This window comes from Vombatus ursinus, unplaced genomic scaffold (genome assembly GCF_900497805.2).
Source record: "Vombatus ursinus unplaced genomic scaffold, bare-nosed wombat genome assembly UNPS02014859.1, whole genome shotgun sequence".
Taxonomy (NCBI): Eukaryota; Metazoa; Chordata; class Mammalia; order Diprotodontia; family Vombatidae; genus Vombatus; species Vombatus ursinus.
Window position 1 is genome coordinate 5,031,402 of NW_020954637.1, and position 12,275 is coordinate 5,043,676.

General features: G+C 47.5%; 2 protein-coding genes across 2 annotated transcripts in view; one reads left to right on the top strand and one right to left on the bottom strand.

Annotated features, from left to right (window-relative positions):
• The first annotated feature begins 351 nt into the window (after window positions 1–351).
• DDOST (dolichyl-diphosphooligosaccharide--protein glycosyltransferase non-catalytic subunit) lies at window positions 352–9,456 on the top strand. Its single transcript, XM_027841473.1, has 11 exons — window positions 352–904; window positions 2,869–2,979; window positions 3,642–3,728; window positions 6,103–6,206; window positions 6,324–6,418; window positions 6,779–6,872; window positions 7,157–7,305; window positions 7,853–8,000; window positions 8,275–8,395; window positions 8,772–8,878; window positions 8,980–9,456. Exons 1-11 carry the CDS (start codon window positions 367–369, stop codon window positions 9,127–9,129), a joined length of 1,704 nt encoding a protein of 567 aa, XP_027697274.1. The 5' UTR covers window positions 352–366; the 3' UTR covers window positions 9,130–9,456.
• Window positions 9,457–9,876: 420 nt separating this feature from the next.
• PINK1 (PTEN induced kinase 1) overlaps window positions 9,877–12,275 on the bottom strand; it is a 20,255-nt gene continuing 17,856 nt past the window's right edge. The window contains exon 8 of the mRNA XM_027841472.1: window positions 9,877–10,960. Coding sequence (XP_027697273.1) covers window positions 10,703–10,960 — 258 coding nt within the window. The 3' untranslated portion in view covers window positions 9,877–10,702. The remainder of the gene's footprint in view (window positions 10,961–12,275) is intronic.

The window sequence follows — 12,275 nt, forward strand, 5'->3', positions numbered from 1 at the left end:
CGAAGGTTTTTGAGCCGAGGAGTGACGTAGTCAGATGGGCCTTGGATTGATCTGGAAGCCGAATGGAGGGGACTGGACACCGGGAAAACAAGGAGGATGTTGCAGTACTTCGGGGCGCCTTCCTAGGATTGGTTCAGGACGTGGGAACAAGGGGATGGAAAGCGCAGCTCCAAAGCCGCTGCCGCGTGGTGTAACCTTGGGCCAGTTGTTCGCCCTCTCTGGGCCTCAGTGTTCCCATCTCGGTTCTTTTCAGTCCCGAGGTCCAGTGTTGCCCCCCGAGGCCTGCAGCGGGGTGGCGGTGTCAGTAAGCTCAGGTGGGAGGGCCAGCGTTGCAGGAGGGGCTGGGGGCAGAGGACGCACGGTGTGATGGGAAGTTCTCCAGGTACTAGCTGTGCGAGGAGCCGGAAAGGGGCTGCCCTTCTGGGGCGGGCGTTACTGATTGGTCTCCTCTGCAGAGCTGGCTCATCGGGATTGACGCGTTCCCTAGGTGGCGGGGGCGGGGCGTCGTTCTTCCAACCCAATGGGCTTCAAGACTCTTCTCCCCCGCCCTTCGGGAGCTTCTGCTCGCGCCGCCAGAACACTTCCACCCGGACTTCCGGGAGGCCAAATTGCTTCCGGCACCTGCTTTCGGCGATTGGACAGCTGCGGCCAGAGCACTTCCGGGGCGGCATTCCGGAGAACTGTGGCGGCAGGAGGAAGATGGCGGCCGGCCCCGTGTCTGCCGCTCGCCGGTCCTGCCGCGCCTCCGCCTCCGTGCGGGCTCCGAGCCTGCTCCTCCTGCTCCTGCTGCCGCTGCTGGGCTTCGACACCGCCAGCGCCAGCGCCGGAGCCCGCCGGACCCTCGTGCTGCTGGAGAACGTCAATCTGCGCGAGACACACTCGCTCTTCTTCCGGAGCCTGGCGGGTGAGGGGGTGGGGGGCGTGCGCTTGGGGAGGGGAGGGACAGAGGAGGGAGCTGTGGGAGGAGGGGCAGAGGGACTGGGAGGGAGAGAGGAGGGGGCGGAGGCCTGCGCTGGGGGAGGGGGACCCTCGGAAGATGGTGTTGTCTTCTGAGGGTAGTGAATGGACCACGAAGTGGGGGCATGGATAGGACGGGGAGGCAGCTTGGGGGCTGTGGGGTAAGAGCGGGGTGAAGGCCTGGAGGGGTGGCGTGGAGAGGTCACGAGGGTGAGGAGTCTAGGAGAGGAGATGAAAGGATTGAGATGGGGAGGTCCCAGGGCTGACTGAGATGGGGCGGGCTTGGGATGGGTTGGAATGCCCTCCTCCTTCATTCTCTTTTCCCCCCTGGTTTCCTTCTGTGCCTAGGTGGGTCAGTGGATAGAGCCCCCGGCCTTAGACACTTATGTGTGACCCTGGGCAAGTCACTCAACCCTGTTTGCCTCAGTTTCCACATCTGTAAAATGAGCCGGAGAAGGAAATGGCCTACCACTCCAGTATCTTTTCCAAGAAAACCCTAAGTGGGGTCACAAAGAGTCAGACATTACTCAACCACAGAAATCCTATCTTCTGCAAGAAGCCTTTCCATTTCCCTTAGTGTTAGTTCCTTTCCTTTAAGATTATCTTAATTTATCAGTGGCTTGTTTGCACCAAGTCATTGGCTTGGTGTCTCTTCCTTAGGATCTTGTGCTCCTTGAGGGCCAGGGCTTACCTGTTACCTTTCTTTGTATCCTTTGCACATTGTCCTTCACTTAGTAGGTCCTTCTTGTTGTGGAGTCACTTCAGTCACGTCCTCCTCTTCGTGACCCCATTTGGGGTTTTCCTGGCAGAGATACTCAAGTGGTTTGCCATTTTCTTCTCCAGATCTTTTACAGATGAGGAAACCGAGGCAAATGGGATGAAGTGACTTGCTCAGGGTCATACCGCTAGGAAGTGTTTGAGGCTGAATTTGAATTTGGGTCTTGCGATTCCAGGGCCCTCTTTCTAATCCACTTTGACAATTAACTGCCCCCTGTAGGTACTGATTAGTTTCGTCTCCTCAAACCTCCCCTGCCCCCCCCCCCTCGCCCCAGTCTTCTGTAGCCTAATCTTGTGGAAATCTTGTCTGTGTCTTTTGGCATCTACCCAGCTGTCCTTTGGTTCTTTTAATAGCTCAGAAGTACTAGGGGCTTAGTTCTTTCAGAATTGAACTGTCATGGCAAGATAAAAAATTGATAATACATTAGAAGAAGGCTTCATTTCTACATTTTCACATGTCATGGCAGAGGAAACAATCAGTTAACACTCAGAGAAGTATGTCTTTGTGGGTACATTTTGTCAATATATACTGTTTCCCATAGATACTTAGAGTATACAGAAAACAGCCATTCTGACTTTAGGATTGTAGCAACTGGCCTTGTTCATTGTGTTTCAGAGTAGGGGATACAGATTTTCTGTCTGCTACTCTGTCATTGACTTTGGTGGTCCTAGATAGTGAATTTTGTCTTTTGATTGGTATTAGAATTAGGTGTAACTGCTCATTTATACTTGAAATGGAGGCATATTTGAAAATGGGATTACTCTTGTTAGGAAGGGAAAATGCAGGACCCTCTTCTACCTGCTACCACATGTCCTTCATCAGTTCATTACACATAAAGAATTAAATTATCATTAATATTCATGTATGATCTATGAACTGTGTGCCTCATTGCTGAGGGGAATCAAGGAAAGCTGAATGGAGGTAGTGGCATTGAAATGAGTAAGCTTGGCCTTGCAAGGTTAAGTAGGATTTTAACAGATAGAGATATGGGGAGGATGGTACAGGTTCAGGGAAGGCTTCGAAAACGTTTCTGTCTCACTCCTCTCTTAATCTGTAGAAGGGAGAGTTCAGTGGGGCCTATGGTCGTTGTGCCTTGCTGTGGGTAGGGTCATTGCCTCCTTGTTTTCTTGCAGACCGTGGCTTTGACCTCACCTATAGGACCGCTGATGACCCCAGCCTGTCTCTTATTAAGTATGGGGAGTTCCTGTATGACAATCTTATCATCTTCTCTCCTTCTGTGGAAGGTAAGTGTTTGTGGTCTTGATCAGGGAGCATCTGCCCTTGAAGAGAGAGGCCCACGTAGCACAGATGATTCTGGAGCAACAGTCACTTAGCCTGCCTTTTGGTTGCTGCTCTCTTCAAAGGAGCCTTCCTTATTACAGATGGTCCACTTTAAAGCCCCCAAAGTTAGGGGTGGGTGGTACAGAGCCTTCACCAGTTATTACCAGATGGACCAGGCAGCTGACCCAGGCTACCTGCTGTTGTGTTTAGACTGGGATCAATGCTAAAAAGGTTTCCTAGAAGCAGATTTGTTCCCATGACAGGGGCAGCTCCCAGCACCATTCATTCGCCATCACATCTATTTTGTGTCCACGCTGTATAAGGTGGTGCACTGTGCATAAGTATGGAGGACAGAAGCATAACTGACTAGATGGGGGTGAGGTGAGGTGGGAAAAGAAGGGAAACAGCAAATGGGAGAATTAGGTAAGTACAAAGGATGAAGTCCCATCAAAGAGCTGAAAGGAGTTTGAGGTGAGAGTGTTTACTTTTGTTTGGAGGTAGAGAGTAGGGTTAAATAAGACTTCCTGGTGTAGGTAGTGTCCAGGATGAGCACTCTACATCTTTGATCTTTGTGGGGCAGAATCCTTGAGACAGTAGTGACTCATTGTGCCTTGATGTCTTTCAGATTTTGGAGGCAATATTAATGTAGAGACCATCAGTTCTTTTATTGATGGAGGTGGCAGTGTCTTGGTGGCTGCCAGCTCAGACATTGGTGAGTATGGTCTTTCCTCGAATTCAAGACATAGGCTATTTTTCATTTTCTCCTCCCACCCCCCCAATCACAAGTGCAGATTGTCAAATTAGTATTTGCCAAACCTGGGTGAGCTGGAACAACATGGCAATGCTATCATACCCTGACCTTGTTTCTCTATGGTTCTAACTGTAAAGAAAATTGGTATGGAGTCAGGAGACAAGTTCAGAGCCCAGCTTTGTAACTCACAGTGTGATGAGAGACTGGCCAGATCTCTTAGGTCCTCAGTTTTGGAGGTGATGATTCTTGTATTGTTACTTCTTTTTACCCAACTGGATTGGCGTGAAACTCAAATGGGATAGATATTTTAAACAAACAAAAAAAAGATATTTTAAACCAAAAAGTGCTATATGGTTATAAGTTGCTGTTATTGTGAGTAAAGGAAATAGAAGCTGTGAGCCTAGTGTGGGGCCCTAAAAGAGTCTTTTTTTTGGGAGGGGGGAGGGAGTGGGAGGATTCCTCCCCTCCTTTCATTGTGGAACTTGTAGTGCAAAAGAAGAGAGGCAAAGGGGAAGAGCCTGTACACAGGGTGGGAGATAGACTGTCTTGTATTGGAACTATCAAGGCAACGGTTTGGCAAAAATGTAGGGTATATGATGGGGAGTGAGTGAGTGAGTGAGTGTGTGTGTGTGTGTGTGTGTGTGTGTGTGTCTCTGTCTGTCTGTCTGTCTGTCTGTGAGAAAGAGAGATAGATCATTCTGGAAAGTGGTGTGTTTGTATGTGTGTGACCAGTCTGGAAAGGTGGGTTGGAGCCTGTGTGTGAAATGCTGTAGATACCAGAGGGGTTTGTATTTTACCCAAAGGCAAGGAGAAGCCATTGGAACTTCTTGAGCAGCCGAGTGTCTTCGTTAGTTATGGGCTTTAGGAAGATCACTTTGGCAGCTGGGTGGAGTGGAGAGGGTCTGGAGTTAGAGAGACCACCCAGGAAGCCATGAAGAGAGACCATTGACCTAAGGTAGTAGGTGTGTGGAGAGAAGGGGGCAGATGTTCAGGAGGGAAGATCAACAAGATTTAACAGCTGATTGCATATGAGGGTGAAGGAGAATGAGTCAAGAATGTTTCTGAGGTAGTGAACTTTGGTGAGTTCAAGTGGGTTTAAGGGAAAATGTAATGAATTCTGTTTCAACGAAGTTGAGTTTGGTTGTCTATGGGACATTCAGGTGGAGATTAGAGCAGGCAGTTGGTTTTATGGAACTGGAATTTGAGAGATGAGGTGTAGCTATATAGATGTGGGATTGTCTTCAGAGATAAAATAGTTGATCCCATAGGAGGAAATGAGAGAGAATGTAGAGTTGGAATCTTAGCCTGGAGTTCTTGAGCTTGGTTTTTTAAAAAACATTAATTTGATAACTATTTCATTATAATTGGTTTCCCTTATAATCCTTTGTATTTATTTTATGCATATGAAAACATTCTGAGAAGGGTGTCCTTAGGCATCACACAGACTGCTAAAGGGGTCTGTCACACAAAACTTGGGCCTAAGAACTAGGCCCAGGACAGAGGCCTGGAGTTCGCCCATACAAAGAGGTGGGTGGATCATGAGTGAGCATGCAAAGGAGACTGAGAAGGAGCATTCTGACTGTGCAGAAGAGAACTATGACCGAACAGCCTCTTGAAATCCAGGGAGGAGGAAAGAGTGTCCAGAAGTAGGAGTGGGGTCTGGCTCACTGTAGTAGATGCTTCAGGTTGGTCCAGAAGGATGAAAACTGAGAGAATGCTGTTGGTGACCTCAGAGAGAGCACTTTAATTGGAATGGTGGGGACAGGGGTCATGGGAGAAAGTGGAGACAATGAGAAGAGACAGCTTTTTCCAGGAGTTTGGCTGTGAGCAGGAGTGATACAGTCCAGTAGCTTGAGGCAGAGATGGGGAACATGTGGCCTTGAGGCTGCAGGTTCCCCACTCCTGGCGCCTTGAGAGGATGGTAGGGTCAAGGATGGGGGAGATGGGAGAGTGTTTATAAGCAGCTGGGAAGGAACCAGTGGATAAAAAGAGGTTGAAAATTAGGAAGAGAATGGGAATGATCAAAGGGGTAAGCTCCTAGGGGAGAGAGGGATGGAGGGTACAGGTAAAGGGCTTGGCCTGGCAGGAAGCTGGGGGACACCTCCTTGACCCTAGAGCAAAAGGGACTGAGGTGGAGGGAATTGGAGCTAAAGAATTGGTGAGAAGAGGGACCATGATGGATGGCCTTGACTTTTAGATTTTTTGGCCTCTAAATGTGATGCTTGGGCTGACGGGCAGGCAGTGGAAAATGCCACACACAACTTGTTTCCTTTTGGTCCCTAAGTCCCTATCTTTAACTTGTGGTAAAGGCTAAGCTGGGAATTTCCTGGTCTAGGTGACCCACTGAGGGAGCTGGGCAGTGAATGTGGGATTGAATTTGATGAGGAGAAAACAGCTGTCATTGACCATCACAGCTACGACATCTCTGACCCTGGAGAGGTAAGGGCTTAGCCTCTATGATGCAGGCAGAGAAGGGAGGGGCCGTGGTGGGGGAGCAGCACTGTGTGGGAGGCACCTTCTCTTTACCATCTCTGCCTTTCCCTCCTTTCCTCACAGCACACACTCATTGTGGCAGACACTGAAAACCTCCTCAAGGCCCCGACCATTGTAGGAAGAACATCCCTCAATCCCATCCTGTTTCGGGGTGTTGGGTAAGTGATCCAGCAAAGGCCAGCAGAGACCTCCATGAATTGGGAGGCGGGGTGTCACTTTTTCCTTCCCACAGAAAATGGCAGAAATTTTCCCTGGGTACAAAACAAAACTCACTTTCTTTGGCTATTATTTTGCCCCTATGAGCTTAACAATGTTATTCTGTTCTTTGTCATTGGGAGTCAAACTTCATTTTCTCAGGATAGAAAGTGTCAATTTGTTTGGTTATTTTAAAACAGGACTCACTCCTGGGGAGAAATAGCCAGTAGAGTACTCCAGGTGCCACCCGCTTGGCTCAGCAGAGGGGCATGTCTGTACGCCAAGTCCTGTGTATGCACTGGCCTCCTTTCTTTCCCCTGTAGGATGGTTGCTGATCCCGATAACCCTCTGGTACTGGATATTCTGACAGGCTCCTCTACTTCATATTCCTTTTTCCCAGATAAGCCCATCACACAGGTGAGTGCCCACTGGAGCACCTCTGATTCCAGCCCTGCCCTTAGGAGGCTTCGAGTAACCCAGCCCTTGGGCTCTGGTGCAAGGTGACACAAGGCTTTCTTGTACTGACTCCAGGGGCGGAATTTGGATGAGCAAATCAGACCTCGGGATGGTGGACTTTGAAACCTGGGGTGCTGGGTAGGAAGTGGAAGGACATTGAAGAAAGCTAGGGTCAACTAGGATTTCAGGGTTTGGGCCAGGGCTCAAGCCGACAAGAAGCTGACTTGGTCTTGTTTCGTTGTTAGTATCCCCATGCGGTGGGGAAGAACACCCTCCTGATTGCAGGCCTGCAGGCCCGGAATAATGCCCGAGTCATCTTCAGCGGCTCCTTGGACTTCTTCAGTGATGCCTTCTTTAACTCGGCCGTGCAGAAGGCCAGCCCTGGCTCACAGAGGTATGGCCCGAGGGGTCTGGTGAGAGAGCTAGGAGTGGCTAGGCAGGGCTAGCTTAGCTCTTCCCAGATGTGCGCAGTAATCATGTAAAGCATTTTCCTACACGTGATGTAGAGCCAGGAGCATTAAAAGCTTACTCCTAGTTTTTAAAGATGTGTGTAGGAGAGTAGATGGTCACCTCCCTGTGGGTTTTCTTTCCTCTTCTCAGCTCTTCAGTGAAACCTTTGGGGTTCTTCTGAGTGATTCCAGGTTGTCACTTAGCCCTCGTGACTCAGTCGTTCCACCTTTGCATATCATCTCCTGCTTTGTAAAGAGAAGGTCGTGTAGATTGTCTCTGAGCCTTTCCAGCTTGGACTCCTTTGATCCCAACATGGCCCAACGTGCCTTTCCCTTCAGGCCAGCACAAGGATGTTGCTGTCAGCTGGAGAGTGTCACTTCCCCTTTCTTCCTAGACTCAAGGAGCTTTAAACATGCTGTGATTCCAGAGTGGGGCCTCAGGGCTGCCTAGCCATCACGCTTCCCTTCTCTTTTTTTGTCTGTCTTGTACAGGTATTCCCAAACAGGCAACTATGAGTTGGCAGTTGCCTTGTCCCGGTGGGTGTTCAAGGAGGAGGGTGTGCTTCGGGTAGGAGCTGTGTCTCATCATCGAGTCGGAGAGAAGGCCCCACCCAATGCTTACACTGTCACCGACCTCGTGGTAAGGACCTACTGGGGCAAGGAGACTATGGAGTGTATGCTTTGCTTGAGAAAGGTGAAATGCAAAACTTGGTGATGAGGAATTAAGAGGAAATCTCCGTGTACCCCAGAGAGATACCATTTGTGGGTGAGGGGCAGTAGCTGACTTTTATCTGGTTGTGATTATTTCTAGGCCTTTTCAGTAGTCTTGTGTGTGTATGTGTGTGTGGTGGGGGGTGTTAGATCAGTGACCATGGCCTTTGTCATGCCCTGCTTAACCCCGCCTTGTGCCTTAGGAATATAGCATCGTGATTGAGAAGCTCTCCGAAGGCAAGTGGGTCCCCTTTGATGGAGATGACATTCAGCTAGAGTTTGTCCGGATTGATCCTTTTGTGAGGACTTTCTTGAAGAAGAAGGGTAAGTCTCTGGAGACCAGGCAGCCTCCTTCTCCCCCACCGGGCAGGATGGGCCCTAGACTGGTTTTATTAGCTGTACAGTTACTGATAGCTCCCACTTTTCCTCTTAGTGGTATTTAGCCACAGCCCCTTTGACTCCCTGTCTGGAACCCAACATGCTGAAATAGGGTGGGGAGGAACATGCAGGCGATAGCGCAAGCACCTCCCTCCAGTGGGTAATCACAGTGTCCTGGAAAAGTGGGTCAGACTTAGGAGGGATGAGATCTTGAGTTCAAATTCTGGCTCTGACACTGCCTGCTTGGCTGGGCTACCTTGCCTTTGGGGTTAGACGGGACACTCTTTGAATTCTATTCTTGATGTGGTTGGGGTTTTCCTAGGTGGCAAGTACAGCGTCCAGTTCAAGTTGCCAGATGTCTATGGGGTCTTCCAGTTCAAAGTGGATTACAATCGTTTGGGCTACACTCACTTGTACTCCTCTACTCAGGTAAGCAGCTGAGGGCTCAGGATGGGCAGGACCATGTGCTCAGGTGCCCAGCCAAGCAATCATTCTAGACCCGTCTGCTCCCTCTCTCGTCTTTCTCGCAGGTGTCTGTGCGGCCTCTCCAGCACACACAGTACGAGAGATTCATCCCCTCGGCCTTCCCTTACTACGCAAGTGCTTTCTCTATGATGGCTGGACTCTTCCTCTTCAGTGCTGTCTTTTTGCACATGAAAGAGAAAGAAAAATCTGATTGAAGGGGCAGAGCCCTTGGACCTTCACGGGCTGTTGACTTGGCAGGTGTGGGTGGCCTGGACCAGCCTGACCTCTGTGAGAGACAATTGAGTTACGGGGTGGGGCATCATTTCTCTTCTAGCTTCTCTGCCCTGGGGTCTTCAGTGGCTGCAGCCACCCATTCCCACTTGTGAAATAAAAATGGATGTTCCCCTAACTGGTTCCTGATCGATGTAAAACACAAGCCACACGGAGTCACATTCTACCTGTACTCAAGACATCTTTTGTCCAGTTGGCTCTGTGTGTCAGATCACTAAAAACCATATTAGGGCAATGATTCCTTAAGCCATTGCTGGTGTGTTTTTATGAACTATTTTGCATTTTAATGATACCAAACAGTATCTGTGACAACTCATATAAATATATATCAGGTGTATATCAGACATATAATAATAGCTGAGATATATATGTGTATATGCTGATATGTGTATGTATATCACGTATACATACACACACACATATCTGTCTCTCTAAAAATTGGCTTTTGCCTCTGGATATTACAACTATTCTTGCCCCCATTTTATAGATGAGGTTCAGAGGTCTGTGTAGCTTGCAGTTGTCACAACCAGGCCTTGGACCCAGGTCTCCTTAGAGCCAGAAGTTGAGGGTAACTGGGCCTGAGCTTTTTTTTTTTTTTTTTAAACTACGAGATGTTTGTGAAGAGGTATTATTTTTGTCCCCAACCATAAAACCACACAAAGTCCCTATTATTCATTTCAAGGCATATTGTACCTTTGTAAACATGCATTTAATTCTTGAAAGTAGCTCCTACAAGAGACCTTAGTCAGAAGGAAGCTCCACAGCACTCACTTCTGTTTCTTGAGATGCTGGATGTGCTAAATAGAAGGCTTCGGGGAAAGCTGCTGCAAGAGCCAGGTTTTTGGTTTTTCCTCCCAGAAATGCACCAGGACCACGCCACGTGTGTACCAGTTAGGTGGGACCCCCACTTCTCTCAGCATGAGATACTCTGATCTTAACAACCAGAGTTATAACTTAAGACCTTCTCCATCACATTGACTTGGCCAGCCTCTTCCCCTTCCCCCTGGTGCAAAAAGATTGTTTTTTGCCTTAAGTTTCTTGTGAAATAAAGGAATTTCATTTTTTGGAAATGAGGATTGGATTCTTTAGTTTGCCTGCTCCTTCTACGTGACTGGGCAAACAAGGAATTGATTTTTTTCGTGACCTCTTGGTCTGATCCTTCTCATTTTATAGACCAGGAGCCGAAACCTAGAAGGTAAATGACCTGCCCATTGCTGCGTAACTAGAGTTAATAGCCACAATCTGATCATGAAGTGACTCCTTTCACAATCCTTCCAGCAGTTACCCAATCCAAGGCTTCTGTGTCTTCCCTGCTCTGGCTCAGGGCTCTAAGGCTGGGAGTCCATGCGTCCCCTCCCCACTCCATCTGTTATTTTCTTACCCCGCGCACACACAAACCTCCTGCACCTGCAAAGCCACTGGGTTCCCTTGAGATACTGTTAGGACACAAAGAATGCTGCTGAGTGCTTTTAGTAAACCTTGGGTGGCATGGGAGCATCAAGGGGCTGCCCTCCAGGAACACAGAAGGAATGCAGCCTGGCAGAGGGCTTCATACTCCAGGTTAGCCAGGAAGCACATCTTCATTTTGGTTTCTACACTGTTGCCCTCTATCAACCGATCAGTCAGCAGAGTGGCAGCTGATTGGTGAAGGAGCCAGCCAATCATCTTGTCTGATTTCAAACTCTTCATGGATAAAATACTTTCACCCCAGAGGCTTAAGTGAAGCACATTTGCTGCCACTCGGGCAGATGGTCTCTGAAAGAGAAGAAAGGTACAATTAGCCCACAACCCACCTTACCTTAAGAGGTAGGTGGATTGGCTGCTGTTTCTTATAAAGAAGAGGAAACATTTCAGAAGCTAAAAGTTCTCATCTACATTTTCCCTACTGTATTAGTTGACTGATAATTAGTTCTTTTGCCTTTAGCACAAATTCAAAATGTCTGCCTCCTCCTAGGAAACCTCTTGGCCAGTCTATACCTGTTCAAATCTCTGCTCTGCTCTACTCTCTTGATGCACATTAAAAATTCCTTTTAAAAATTCAGCTTTCTCTTCTGAATGACTTCTATTTTTTTCTTTAATATTAAAATTTTTCTTTGAGCTCCAGATTCCCTCCCTACAGCTCCTCCCTCACCCATTGAAAAGGCAAGCAATGTATCAGTTATACATATGCAGTCATGTAAAACGTGTCCATATTAGCCATGTTGCAAAAAAAAGTGAAAAAAATTATACTTTGATTTGCACTCGAGTTCATCAGTTCTCTGGAGGCAGATAGCATTGACCATGCATCTTTTGGAATTGTCTTGGCTCACTGTATCGATCAGACTAGCTGAGTCTTTCACAGTTGATCATCATTACAATATTGCTGTTACTGTGTACAATGATGTGGTTCAGCTCGCTTCACTCTACGTCAGTTCATGTAAGTCCAGGTTTTTCTGAAACCATCCTCCTCATTTCTTACAGCACAATAGTACTCCATCACAATCACATACCAGCACTTGATAAGCCATTCCCCAATTAATGGGCATCCTTCAATTTCCAATTCTTGGCCACCACAAAAAGTGCTGCTTATGCATTTTTTGTACAAATAGGTCTTTTTCCTTTTTGTTTTCTCTCTCTTTTGATACAAACCTAGGAGTGGTACTGTCAGATCAAAGGGTGCGCACAGTATGGTTGCCCTTCGGATATAGTTCCAGATTGTTTTCTTTAAAATGGCTAGACTAGTTCACAACTCCACCAACAGTACATTAGTGTCTCTATTTTTCCATCATGTTCATCAATTTGATGAATGTGAAGTGGTTCCTCAGAGTTGTTTTAATTTGCATTTCCCTATTAGTGATTTACATAATTTTTTCATATGACTACTGATAGCTTTTATTCTGAAAATTGCCTGTTTATATACTATAACCATTATCAACTGGGGAATGATACTTATTTTTATAAATTTGACTCAGTTCCCTACATATTTGAGAGATGAAGCATTTATCAAAGAAACTTGCTGTAAAAACTTTGGTTATTACTTCATTGTCTATGGTGCCTTTTAGCAAAATGTAATTTCCCTGATTATCACTTT